Source organism: Leopardus geoffroyi, chromosome B4 (assembly GCF_018350155.1).
Source record: "Leopardus geoffroyi isolate Oge1 chromosome B4, O.geoffroyi_Oge1_pat1.0, whole genome shotgun sequence".
Classification (NCBI taxonomy): Eukaryota; Metazoa; Chordata; class Mammalia; order Carnivora; family Felidae; genus Leopardus; species Leopardus geoffroyi.
The window spans coordinates 132890329-132903332 of NC_059341.1; the positions used below are offsets into that span (position 1 = coordinate 132890329).

General features: G+C 49.9%; 1 protein-coding gene across 1 annotated transcript; it reads right to left on the reverse strand.

Moving 5' to 3' along the window:
- Positions 1 to 461: 461 nt before the first annotated feature.
- JOSD1 (Josephin domain containing 1) lies at positions 462 to 11983 on the reverse strand. Its single transcript, XM_045463764.1, has 4 exons — positions 10810 to 11983; positions 3705 to 3833; positions 3390 to 3584; positions 462 to 2566 (listed from the first exon to the last, which is right to left on the reverse strand). The coding sequence occupies exons 1-4, from the start codon at positions 10992 to 10994 to the stop codon at positions 2467 to 2469; spliced, it is 609 nt and encodes a 202-aa protein (XP_045319720.1). The 5' UTR covers positions 10995 to 11983; the 3' UTR covers positions 462 to 2466.
- Between the last annotated feature and the right edge of the window lie 1021 nt (positions 11984 to 13004).

Consider the following 13004-nt stretch of genomic DNA (forward strand, 5'->3'; position numbering starts at 1 on the left):
TTCTGTTTATCAGAATGATGCTATATAATGTAGGGTGTAGTGGTAGTTCTGTTTTACAGAGGAGGAAGCAGTCACAGAGAGGTTGGATAATCTGTGCCAGACCACACAAGAAATGATGGATCTGAATTCAAGTCTAACAGGCCCCCTCTGCCATGTGATCTTGATCTTGTTAACCAGAGAAAAACGCTAGTCATTTGTCAGGGCTGGTAACGAAAACTTGTACTTCTTAGGATTCTTCAGATTGTTAAGCCTAGTTTTTGTAAATTGAAAAGTGCCTCAGGATTTTGAACCAAATTGAGTGCATATTTTGTCTGGATTTTTGAGGGGAAAGGTTGGACCAAAGCACAAAACAGCTCTAAAAGATGGCTGAGGACAGTAGTGAGTTTCTTCTGAAGCATCACCACACTAATGTTTACTTTTTTCCTTTACAGAATTACAAATTCAGGCAGACATATAACATGTACGGAGTTTTCCATTTTTAATATTTGGTTAAACAAAATACATCTTTTGTAAACAAACCCAGCACAAGGCCAACAAAAAAAAGGAATAAAAGCAAGAAAAACAAAAAGCCTAGGGTTGCCCCTTACTGGGCATCAGGGTCAGGCCTGCCCCTTTCCTTAAAGGACATGGGGCTTTTTGCCCTTGGGCATCAGCTTGGGTCCCTGTTCCTAAGCACCAGAATTGGATATGAACAGAGAAACCAGCCCTGAAATGTGTAAGCGTCTTTGCATATCCCATTGGCTCATGGACTCCAAATGCACGGGGACTCCTTTGAAGTGCCATTTGCACAGGCCCAAGCAGATTGGTGGAGAGGAGTTCCCTCCTCCTCCCAGGAAATGGCTTACTATCACTGACAGTGCCCATGGACCCAAGGTCCTGCTCGTGACAATCAGGTTGGCTGTAACTTCTGGCTGGTGGTGGTTGGAATGTCATTGTGCAGGGGTAAGGAGCTCCCTGTGGTGCCAAGCAGGTCTGGTGTGGAAAATGGTGCAGAAGAGACTGCAGCCAGTTGCCGAGAGGGTGTGATGCAGTAGCCGCTTGGTGGCCTCTGTTACTCAGCATAAAAAACGGCCTTGTTGGATTGAAGATACATGTGCAGAAAAAGTGCTGGTGTAAACATGCACTCCAGTCACAGTGGGGAGAAAGCCTCAGCTTCGTCCTGTCAAGCCTGCTCAGTCTTGACGCGCAAGCCCCAGGCTGGCTTTGCCGCTGGAGAGGCGTGTGGCCAGCGGGGCAGCTCTCAGACCTGCCAAGACCGTCGATGTGTAAGCGGCAGACCGGCCATCCCCGCCCGCCCACCCGCCTCGAGGCAACTACGACCACTTTGGTGACGCGCTATGTGGTACACTTCCCCTCCTTCTCTTCTGTTTTCCAAAGTTACAGGAGAAAAGTGGCCTACAACTATTTCAAGAGGTAGGGGGTAGATCAACTTTCAGTTGATGTGTAAAGGAAACTAAAGACATGACAAATCCAGGTCCTCTAACATGATGCACATAAACACCCAACTTGAGGGCTCTGATTCTTGTCACTATAGGGACTCAGCCTGGGACTTCTACCAGTTCTAGCTGCTCTTAATCTCTGAGAAGCTTGTCTTCACAATACTTTCCTCACCCAGCTGTGTCTCAAACTAGTGGAATTTGCTTTCAAAAGCAGACTTGTTTCCTGACTTTGCCAGAGTGTGTCAACTGGGAAAACTGCCCTTTTGCCTGTCTTGTGCCCAGAGCCCCCTAAATCAATGTAGTGAAGCGGCAGGGACAACGCTGGAGCGAGGCGGACAGGCCCCCCGGGCCTGCCCCAGCCTGGCTTCCGCCACGTCCTCTTAGGTATCTAGCTCACCCTGTCACACTAGAATATTGCAGGCCTCAACCACCCGGCGTGGAACACTAGAGAACTTTTCATTATAAGTCTCCAAGGATGGCCGTTGACCACCCTTAAAAATGGGGGTAATGGGTGGCATTAAGGGTTGGAGACGGCATGCTGTACCACTGCTGGCGTTTTGGAGATGGTTTCCTGAGAGGCCCTTCTGCTCTGGGTCCGTCAAGCCAGTCGCGTGGGCTTCGCGTGTACTATGTCTTCAGACCCACTGGTTGCCAGGAAAGGGGAAGTGGAGGCAGCATCTCCAGGTGAGTCACAGCAGCAGTGAACTCCAGCAGAGCCTCTGTCAAGTTCTCGTGGGAATGGGGAAAATAAGCTGGGACCCACCTTCCTTTCTCCTCTCTGAAATAAAACAAGGGTCTTCCAGAGCTGGCCCTAAGCACACAGAGCTCCTACCTTCCTTTCCCAGGAATGAGTAACGCTGGTTGCTTCTCGTAACAGTCCACACATCTGTCCTATTGCACTGTCAAATCTGAAGGGAAAACCCAGTGAGATGTTTGGGGAAGTGGCAGGGGCAGACCCGCTGTATAGGCCACAGCACGTTACAGACGATTTCGGGGCTGAGGTGAGGGAAGGATGGGTAGAACTGCGTTACACATCAGCCCTCCAACTCTGATGGGCCTCCACCTCTTCTGGTACCACCAGCAGGAGTTCACAGTTCTTTCCTCGCAAGTGATGTTTTAGAAATTTCCTGTGGGAACAACGGGTAGATGAAAGAGAAGATGAAATGCCGGTAAAACTGCAAATTCCAGCCTCAGGGCCATGTGTTCACCGGTGACCTCCTCAGCTATACCCTCGGCAGTCCCCAAACTCTCGAGTAGGGATCTGTTCTTGCCGCTTCTGCAACTGGCTACCCCTCGATCTGGCCACTTAATTTCCAAGCTGAATTTTCGCTCATTCTCATATAGAACTGCCAAACTATCGGGGCACCTGGGTGGTTCAGTCGGTTGAGCATACGACTTTGGCTCTCATAGTTGGTGAGTTCGAGCCCTGCATCAGGCTCTGTGCTGACAGCTCGGAGCCTGGAGCCTCTTCAGATTGTGTGTGTGTGTGTGTGTGTGTGTGTGTGTGTGTGTCTCTCTCTGCCCCTCACCCATTTGCATTCTGTCTCTCTCTCAAAAATATTTAAAAATAAAATAAAAATAATTCTTCTTCGGTCTCTGGGAAATTTAGCCCTCTCTGGCCTGAATGTCTGTCTTCCTCCCTCTGAACTGGCAGCTTTACCACCAGTTGTCTGAGTACAGAGAATGCTACAATGCCAGTCCTACCAGACCAGAGGGTCAGCATGCCGGGGGCTGGGGCTTCTTTACCAAAGGGACTTCCCGTCCTCATGGGCCATCAAAGATTTAGGTGTTTCAAGCCCGAGACCCTGTGATTCTAAGCAAGGCGGGGAGAGGATCCCAGGAGCTAGGAATTTCATCTCCTCCATCGAGTAAAAAGAAAAAAAAAAGAAAGACGGGCTCAACTTCCCCAACGCACCAACGGAAGGAGCCCAGCACGTTCCCAGCAGGTACCTGAGCTCGCTCTCGCCTCCAATCCACTCGGGCATCTTCAGTTTGGAGTCGAGGTTGTAGTAGGCACCTCCCACCTCTCGAACACAGATCCAGTGCTGCCTTTTGAGAGGCAACTTCAGCGGACCCCAGCACAGGCTGGAGGGCAGGTTCATGATGAAGCCCATGACGTTAGTGAGAGCAATGGCACTGACATCCCTGCGGAGGAAGAGCGGCGTCAGGCTCCGAGGCTGTCCACGCCCCAAGGTCCCCCCGGGAGCACCTCCCCACGCGTGCCCGAGTGACAGTCCTCATCGGGTCAAGCCTGGTTCGGGTTACCTGCGCTTGTCCCACCAGACAGCTTCGTAGCCTTTGGTCTGAAGTGCTGCCATAATGACGTTCACATCGTAGTTCCCGTTTCCTAACATGCTCTTCTTGTGGGGCGTCACCATGGTGTTCGGAGACAGCCTGCACGCGTGCAAGGAGCCGGGCTGAGACTCGTGGGCCCGGCCGCCCGACCTCCTGCCCCACACGCCCCGGACACCTTCCAGCGTCCAGCGCAGCGTGCCCCCGCAAGGCCTGCTCCCCCCACTCAGGTACAAGGTAACTCAATACTTTACCGACGTATTTTACAGTCGGGCCTCCTACTGCACTAGGGATTGCCTTTCTTCTTCTGCAAAACATTAATTCAGTGGTGCCAGGGCCTAGCTGTCTGTCATCCAGAAAGTCACTGGACACAGACTGTACTCTTATGACGGAGTCTCATTTGTGAAGCCCCTGGCCTATCCCTGTCTGCGGCCTTCTTCACTGCAGACCTTCCTGCTTTAATACAGCCATTTTTTTTAAACATCAGAAAATAGTAATTGACGTTTTCATTTGCGTGGATAGTAGTTTTTGCTACTCTTGTTTTTTTACAGTTTAAATGCTTTCTATTTAAGGCTTGCACACTTGGTAATCATTAATCCTTAAGTACTCCAAGGGCTACAGGAGCCCAGGCATGAAACAAAAATGTATGAACCGGGGCCACGTGTAAAGCACTAAGAACTAATAAGGCCTGTATTAAACTGGCACGTCTGAGCCACCTAAAGCATTTCAAATATACGTGTCTGGTTGTGTAAGTACTTGAATAAAAAAAATTTTTTTTTAAGCTTATTTATTTTGAGAGAGAGCGCATAAGCAAGGGAGGGGCAGAGAGAGAGAGGGAGAGAGAATTCCAAGCAGGCTCTGCACGGTCAGTGTAGAGCCCAGCACAGGGCTGTATCTCCTAAACTGTGAGATCATGACCTGAGCTGAGATCAAGAGCTGGAAGCTTAACCGACTGAGCCACCCAGGCGCCTCTGGAATAAAAAAGTTTTTAAAAACTGAAACACAAAGAATCAACTGAAAACAATGTCTGTGCCAAACAAAACTCAATTATGGTCCATGCGCCCACCCCGCTCTGGGCCATTTTTGGCTGAGCCTCATTAGCTACTCCTTTGTCTCCAGCAAGGTCAGCTCCGAAGGCACTTCCAGTCCTATTATTTGGTTTTCACAGGCTTGTCAGGCCGGGACTTGAGGAAAGGCCTTCTTGAAGGAAGGGCTGGATTCCTTTTGCCTGGCTGTGAAGGGAAGTGTGAGCTTCTTGGGAACGAACGTGGAGGGCAGTATCCAGGAGGCTGCTAAGGAAGGGCCAGCTCCAGAGGAGAACCAGGGCTTGAGGGCAACTCTGAACACTCAAGAACTCTTACAAAGTTGTTTTTTTTTTTTTTTTAAACTTCTCCATACACGGTGACCACACTGATATTTTTCAAACATAAAACATTCCTCCCACTGCTTAAACCTTCCAATGGTTCCCAAAGCACTTAAAGACAATCTAAATGATTTGCTTTCTAGGCAAGGCCCTCAAGACACTGCTGACCTCATCCCTATCGCTGGGCACAAAGACCTCCTCTCTGCTACTTAAACACACAAAACACCTTCTCACCCGAGGGCCGTGGCACGTGCTCCCTGTTTCTACCACACTCACTGTTCTGCTGTCTGGAATGCTCTTTCCCTAGGTCTGCACTTGGTTTGCTCCTTATTATTTGGGTCTCAAGTGTTAGTGCCTTAGAGGCCTTTTCTGACCACCCCAACCTTCAGTTTCTTCCAGGCACCAGCTCTTACCCCACCTGCTTTAATCACAGCCCCTGTCGCTACCAGACGCGTCTGGTTTTCCACACTAGAATGACAGGTTTCTCCATCCCGTTAGGGCCACCCCACCAGGACCCAAGGGGTGCCTGGCACATAACAGGTGCTCAAGGAATGTTTATTGAAACATTCACCATGTTTATCTTGTTGCTCTCTTTCTTGGGAAACTTTCGTAGCAGACCCTTCCAAAGAGCTTGTGTGCTTGTTCTCCTGAGCGAGCAAAGAAGAGGGCTGGAGGACACTAACCTTCACTCTGCAACCAGATTGCATCTTACCATCATAATAACTACTACTTATTGAAAAATTTCGTGCCATGCCGTCCAATGCTAGATCCTTTCATATGTATCTCACTTAATTTTCACCAGAAACCCATGAGGCTGTAAGTTATTCCCATTTTATAGGTTAAAAAACTGAAGTTTGGTGATTCAAAATGACTGGCCTGTAATCGCTTATCTTATAAGTGACAGCACTAGGGTTCGTTCGTGCCTGGGTTTGTCTGACTCCGGTGCCGTGCTTCCCGTCTTGTGTCGAGGAGCCAAGAATCACAGTGGGGGGTGGTAGCCGGCTGATAAGAGGAAGAGCTGGCACACCCTGGGGTCTGGGGCTAAAATGCAGCTTAAAAGGACAAAGGCCCTCAGTAGGCTCTCGTATTAAAATAAAAAAGCATATGGAAGCAAGCCTAGCTCCAGGTACATCAAGCTCCTACCCTTCCACCGATTTTCCAGTAGCTTCTCCCTACTTTCAGTGAAGTCTCTTGGCAGGAGATGCGTGAAGGCTCCAACAAGGAAACTTCCGGGTCTTCTACCTTGTTCACCATTTTACTCCCTACCAAAACTTACAGCCACGCTTTCCCGAGGGTGCTCCCAGAGGATCACAGAAGGTGTTCAATACAATAACGGCTGAATGAATCAGGTAAAAAGGTTTCCTGCAGGAATTCCTAGAGCCCCGAATACGCTAATATTTACCTTGAGTCTTGAGGAGACAGGGTACATTGCGGTTCCCAAACATATGTGACCACACATTTTTTTGAGGTGCACCTTACAGGAGTTTCCTAGGGTCTCCTTGTCCCATACATTCTATCTCCGATTCCAACCTTCTCCTGTCTATTCCCATTGTCTTTCCCTGAACTGGAGCCTCCTTGCTCCATATCTGGGCTTTTGAAACAGGTTCCTAAATTGATCTCACTTCCAAACTCTCCTTCCACCAAGTCCCTTATATGTTCCTGCCACATTCACCAAGGTACGATGTTCTTACTTTCATGTAAGAACTGCCCGCTGGCTAACTCCAACCCTCCCGGCCCGATGGGGCCTGCTGTTCCTTTGGGCTTTTTAGTGCACTTCAAACACCACGACCACACGGCCTCTATTCTCTCATCATATTTCCTGTTCCAGACCAAATCCTAAAGCTTCTTCAAGGTCAACCTCACATCCTACCTTTGCCACGGAATCTTTCCTGGCTCCTGTGTAGCAGAAAACACAGGGAGATGGGGAGGACTACACATTATCCTAGCAACCAGCACCGGGACTAGTCGTGAGATTTAATCTCCATGCCTCTTAGCGTATCTGTAACAATGGGAACAATTCCCATTTTACAAGACCATTAGAGAATTCCGTCGCCTTATACGTGTCCAACCAAACAGCAAATTCCTGAAGCAAAGGGGATGGCTCTGCTACTCTGCAGCCCTCACAGCTAAGCAGTGGCAACTGAGTAAACATGTGTCGCCCAGATGATCAATACAGGAAATGCTGAGAATGGCTTCCACCTCATTCCCAGGGTGGTCATTTGAATACGCGGGGTCCGTCCTGTGTGCCCATTATATCAGTACTTGTTTTTACTTTAACGATAATCAAATGCCCACTGCGTCAGCTACTCTTATGAGGTTTCCCTCTTAATCCTTCCAATAGTCCTGAGAGGTTAATCTCACAGTGTGAATAAGGATGCTTACGGTGATCTGCACGATCACATATACAGCTGGTGAGTGGTACAGCTAAGATCCAACCCCTTCCCCTAAGACTCCGCTCAGCAGTGTCCTGGATAGTTCAACACACTGGTCTCACTGAACTCCCTGGCATCCTGTTCTGTGATTGTTTTCTGGAGACTCCTTGGCAAACTCTTGCTCAGGACGGCCTTAATGACTCGGACAGAAGTTCTGGACTATAAAGCAAGCCTCTCACTTCTGTCGTCACAGCCACAGGTTAGAGCCATGAGATCTGAAGTGATCTGTAAGTGAGAAGACAGGCTCTTGCCAGGTCTCACTAATGCCTAGGAACTCAGCTGAGTTCCTGGTCCTCCCTGGAGGTTACCACTGTGTCTGGCTATGGTGGTGAGTTCTGATTTTAACAACAACAACAACAAAAACAACAACAACAAAAAGATGTGGAAACATTCATGAAGATTCCTTTCTCTCCTAATTATGACTTTCCTTTTTATCAGGTCTGAAGAAATGTGCCATTAGAAAATAGGGCTCAGGGGCGCCTGGGTGGCGCAGTCGGTTAAGCGTCCGACTTCAGCCAGGTCACGATCTCGCGGTCCATGAGTTCGAGCCCCGCGTCGGGCTCTGGGCTGATGGCTCAGAGCCTGGAGCCTGTTTCCGATTCTGTGTCTCCCTCTCTCTCTGCCCCTCCCCCGTTCATGCTCTGTCTCTCTCTGTCCCAAAAATAAATAAACGTTGAAAAAAAAAAAAAATTTAAAAAAAAAAAAAAGAAAATAGGGCTCAGAAGAACTTCATGATGTGTCTCTAAATCATTAAATACATAAAGCACAGATCACAAGGCCAGGCACATAGATGTACTCTGCAGGTACTGGCGATGATGATGTGTTTGCCTGGCCCTTAGACAAGATAATTTCAATCTCTGCAGGCTAACATTCAACGCCATTTCTGAATTTACCACCACCACACCTTTAAATGTGGCCCCTTCCACCCGCTCAGGGACATTTTTACTGGGGAGGCTGGATTTCTTTGTGGTAGAAAACGCTGGCTGTTCACCAATATCTAAAAGCTCTTTGTCCCTTCCAGCTTGCATTAGATTTTTTGAGCGGTATCAGCCTGGTTTCTATTTAGATTTTAACAGCTATTTCACCTGGGGAAGGGATGCATAGCTAGCTGCAAGAACATTTAATCACTGAAAAATTGAGCAGAGTCTCGTGAGGATGGTTCGAGGCCTGAGGATTTTCCAAGTAACTCTGCAAGGCTGCCGCTCTATCATTTCACTTCCCAATGTTTCCTTTTTCAACGCAGAGGAACACATACGATGAAATATTCAGGATCAGATATCCACATCTGAATACATGCACCACGTCACCTGCCCAGTTTCTGAGCTTTTCTCCTCCAATTTCACATGTTGAAAACTAATCCTTTTCAAACCAACGACCTCTTTTGCCATCACTGCGGCGGTTACCACGATCTTCAAATCCTGGACTCTGCCACCTTGACTCCTCTCTTCCCCATCCCCAGGTTCCTGCTGAGCCACTAGCTTTAGTTCTAAGTCCCTGCTCATTTCTATTCCAAACATGAGTCATCTCAAGTCCCATAACTGTACTGAAACTCCACCCTGCCTTTGTATTTCTTTTTTTATCTGGCTAAAAGCGAACTGCTCCGATGAACTTCCTCTCAACAAACAGCATTCATCAAAATTTTTCTCCCATTTCTCCCAGCCCTCAGCCACATCTTCAAACAGGGACAGAACTTTGTATCCGGGAATTTGAAATTATCTGGTTAAACCTGCCAACGTTACTACTGTTTCCGTTAAGACCCAAACAGATCCTCTTTTCCCCTCCGTTTAAATGGCTCTAAATCCCTCGGGTTTTAACTTCATTTGAGTCTGTTCTCAAGGCCTGGTCAATGTATGGCTCTGGGATGTACTTAGCGGCTGAGTCCTGTTCAACTTGTTTTCTCTACAGTGCCCAGCAGCGCTTGGCTGGCTGCAGGCAGCTCGTAAATCCTTGTTTATACAATTCTATTGCCTCTCCCTCATCTGGTCTCCCCTCCCTCTGATCCCTTTCACACTTTGTTTCTATTTATCCACACCAAATCTTTCCACCTAAAATACACAGAATTCCACCTCTGGAGTGGGAACAGAGTGTATTTTCTTACCTACTGGTTTGCTATTACTTTGAGGTGGATCCTTACATTGTGCTGACAGGAAACTGGGGAGGCTAGTACAAATTTGCAAAAGCTTTAATAGCCAGGAATAGAACTCTGGTTCCATGTGAGCGTTTAGCAAATATTTCGCATTCTTTCATTCAGGGAAAACACAACTGAAAGAGTCCTGCAATTACCCGCCAACTGCTTACAATCATCATCCATATCTTTGGGCCCAGGCCCAACATACTAGCAGGGTGAATGGATGCAGATGATAGAACTACTCTGACATGCCTTTCCAGGACTCAGAAAGCAGCAGAGCAGATGTCCTGCTGTGTCCATCCAGACACTGCAGAACTAATTCTCAAACCCTTTTGATAAAAACAATTTTAGAACATCAAAGTAGACAGAGAAAGAGCTGAATTTCTATCACCCTGTCAGGTAACATTTTGCAAAGTGGGTTAAAAAAAAAAAAAAAAAAGGCCATCTAGAATGAAGTGGAAAGGGGAAGAGATCTAGAGTCCATTTCAAAGCACAGCTTTGCTACTTGGAAGCTATTTGAACAAATTACCTGACCTTTCTGCCTGTTTCTCTATCCATAAAATAAGAGACAGTAAAATGACTGCTGGGGAAGGGTATACAAAGCAATGCACAAAAAGCACCAAGGCCAGCACATGGCCTCATGGGAAAACTGGGCACCCTGCTTATAAAACCCACAACATTCCACCTCTGATGGCAGGTGACTGAGCGTGTACAGATCTTGTCCCCTTTCCAGACTGTAAACTCTCAGACCAGGGCTTGAGAGGCATTATATAGCACAGTGGTCAACAGCACAGACACTAACCTGAATTCAAACTTGGCCCCATCTGTTGTTGTTACCTAAGGCAAATTACTGAACTCCTCTGAGCCCTGTTTGTACCCATAAAATGGAAATAACACAAATTGCATGGGATTGCTGAGGACATCGCACGAGATGACACAACAGAGGGTCCTAGCACTATGCCCAGCCTACAGTAAGTGCTCAATAAATGATAGTGATTATTATTTTTCCCATTTCTGTGTCCCTTACATCTGCTAACAGCATCTAGCTAATTAATATGTTGGTTTGAAGGCTTACCTAGCGGAGACACTGCCCCACCCACAGAAATGCAGAAATAGCAAAAAGTGTAAAAATGGCAAGGAGAAGGAGTCCCCTACCTCTGGAAAATCTCTTGCAGCGTTTCCCGGGTGAAGGCGTTGCTGTCCTGGAAGACGTTATTGAGGGCATGCAGGGCACAAAGCTCCCTGCGCTGTTTCTCATGGTAGATTTGTGGGGGTGCTGCCTGGGGCAGCTCTACAGATTCAGATTTGGCCTTGTCTCCTTTCCATGGCACGCAACTCATGTTTTCGTTTTAGGCTCCAGAGAGGGCTGAAAACACCCCACCCTTCTTCCCTCCAGAGGAAGAATGTAAGTAAGCTTCTCAGTCTTTCCAGGATTCCTGAGGTCCACCTTATTTTCTGATGTCCATGATTTATGCTTGGTCACGGGGAGAAGAGGTTGGAATCAAAAGGAAAAGAAAATCCACCTCTTCTCTTTTCAATAGGAAGATCACTTTTGGATTTAGTGTTATTTCGCCACCACTGTCAAAGTGCAGAATTTTTTCAAAAATCATAGGAAATCTAAGACCTTGCTTCCCTCCTCCCACCCTCCCCTCCAAACACCCCCGACGATTTTCTTGCTGTATTTTCCTCTCTGCAAATGCCAACCAGGCCTCAATGCAGGAGGACCGAACGGAATTGGTCACATCGCTCCTTTTCTTCCATTTCTTTCGAACCGCAACGCCACCGACTCAGGAGACAAGGCCTAGGTGGTGGGTAAAACGCAAAATTCGAGCAGCTAGCGAGGGCAGGCCAGCGTGGGATCGCGGGCGGTGCTGGGGCCTCGTAGGCGGCTCTCCATCCCCTCGGGTGCGGTGGGGCCCCGCAGGGCGCGGGCCGAGGCGGGGGCGGCTCCCTCCGAACCCGCGGACTCTCACCCTCTCGCCGCGGCCCTGCGGAGGAGACAACTCCGGTCAGCTCCGGCGGTGGGGCGGGCAGCCTCGGAGAACCAGGCTGGCGGGCTAAGCGGCGGGGCGGGTCCGGCCCCAGCCCGAGGGAAGGTCCTGCGCAGCGACCGGCAGGCCCGCGAGGGGTGGGGTCGGGCCCACCCCGCTTCGCCGCCCACACCCCAACCTCCCTGCCCGTCACGTGAGTGCAAGGCGACACGCCCTCCCGCCGCTGCCCCTACTCGCACCGCCCGTCGCCCCCTCACCGCTACTGGCCGCCACCTGACGCTGCGGGCCGCCACCTGGGCCGCGCTCGGGCGGGCGGGCAAGCGCGCGCACCTGAGCCCGACGTCAGCAGCCCTCGCCGGGCGCGTGCTCCGGAAACGCCCTCCTGCGCCGTCCCCGCTCCCGCCCGCCGCGGCGTCACCTATGACGTCAGCCAGTAGTCAGGCGGCGCCGGCTCCAAGGCCCCGGCTGCCACGGGTCGGCCGAGTGGGTGTGGGCAGCGTGGGGCGGCCTAGGGACAGTAGGGCCAGGGGGTGCAGCGGCTGCCGCCACTAGAGCTGGTGCGCGGCTCCTGGTTCCCGGGCTGGGTAGGGCGGGGCGGCCTGCCGGAGTCTCGCCTCGACGCCCGCCGCTCCCCACCCCTCCCCTGGCGTCGGCGTCGTTCCGGGGCGGCGACCCGGCCTGCGGCTGCACTTTGCGGCTCTCCCCGCCCTTTCCCCTCTCTGGGCCAGGCTTCTCGAGCGGCGTGCTTTCGAGAACCTGGACTAGCTCCTCCTGCGTTGACCGTTCTATGTTTGTCTAGCGCGCTGTTCACCAGGTGATTTCAAAGAACCTTACTGATGCGGCCGGGCGTAGATTGTCTTGGTTAGTGGGCCCGCCGCCCCCACTTCTTTGGGAGCGCTGAGGGTAAGTGCCTCGCCCGGAGTCACGTTTCAAGTGAAACAGAGTCCGATTTCAGTGCCTTGGTGTCGAATTTCGGTGCAATACACTGAGACCACTGTCCTCTCACCCTCGCCCCCTTCCCCCCCCCGCCCCCCCATCTTACGGGGGTTGACACAGAATCCTCTCTGGGTTTTCTCAAGGTGTTTTGTGTGTCAAGCAGGTAAACTCCCTGTCTTGCGTGAACTTTCCCCCCCTCACCTAACTTCTAGGTCATGTGGAAGGCGTCATCCACCCTAGTTGCCCTTCTTGGGGATTTTAGTTCAGGGAATTGGAAAAACAATAAAAAATCATGCAATTCATTTCATTTTTTAAAAAGATTTTTAAATATTTATTTTAAGGCTTATTTATTTTCAGAGAGAGGGAGAGAGAGAATCCCAAGCAGGCTTCTTGCTGTCAGTGCAAAGCCAGATGTAGGGCTCC

Excerpts from the sequence above, each read along its gene's own strand:
- JOSD1 (XM_045463764.1), bottom strand. The coding sequence starts at position 10,994 with ATGAGTTGCGTGCCATGGAAAGGAGACAAGGCCAAATCTGAATCTGTA. Across the intron at positions 3,834-10,809 it reads CTGCAAGAGATTTTCCAGAG|GCTGTCTCCGAACACCATGG; the intron begins GTAGGGGACTCC and ends GCACGCGTGCAG. Across the intron at positions 3,585-3,704 it reads GTCTGGTGGGACAAGCGCAG|GGATGTCAGTGCCATTGCTC; the intron begins GTAACCCGAACC and ends CTTCCTCCGCAG.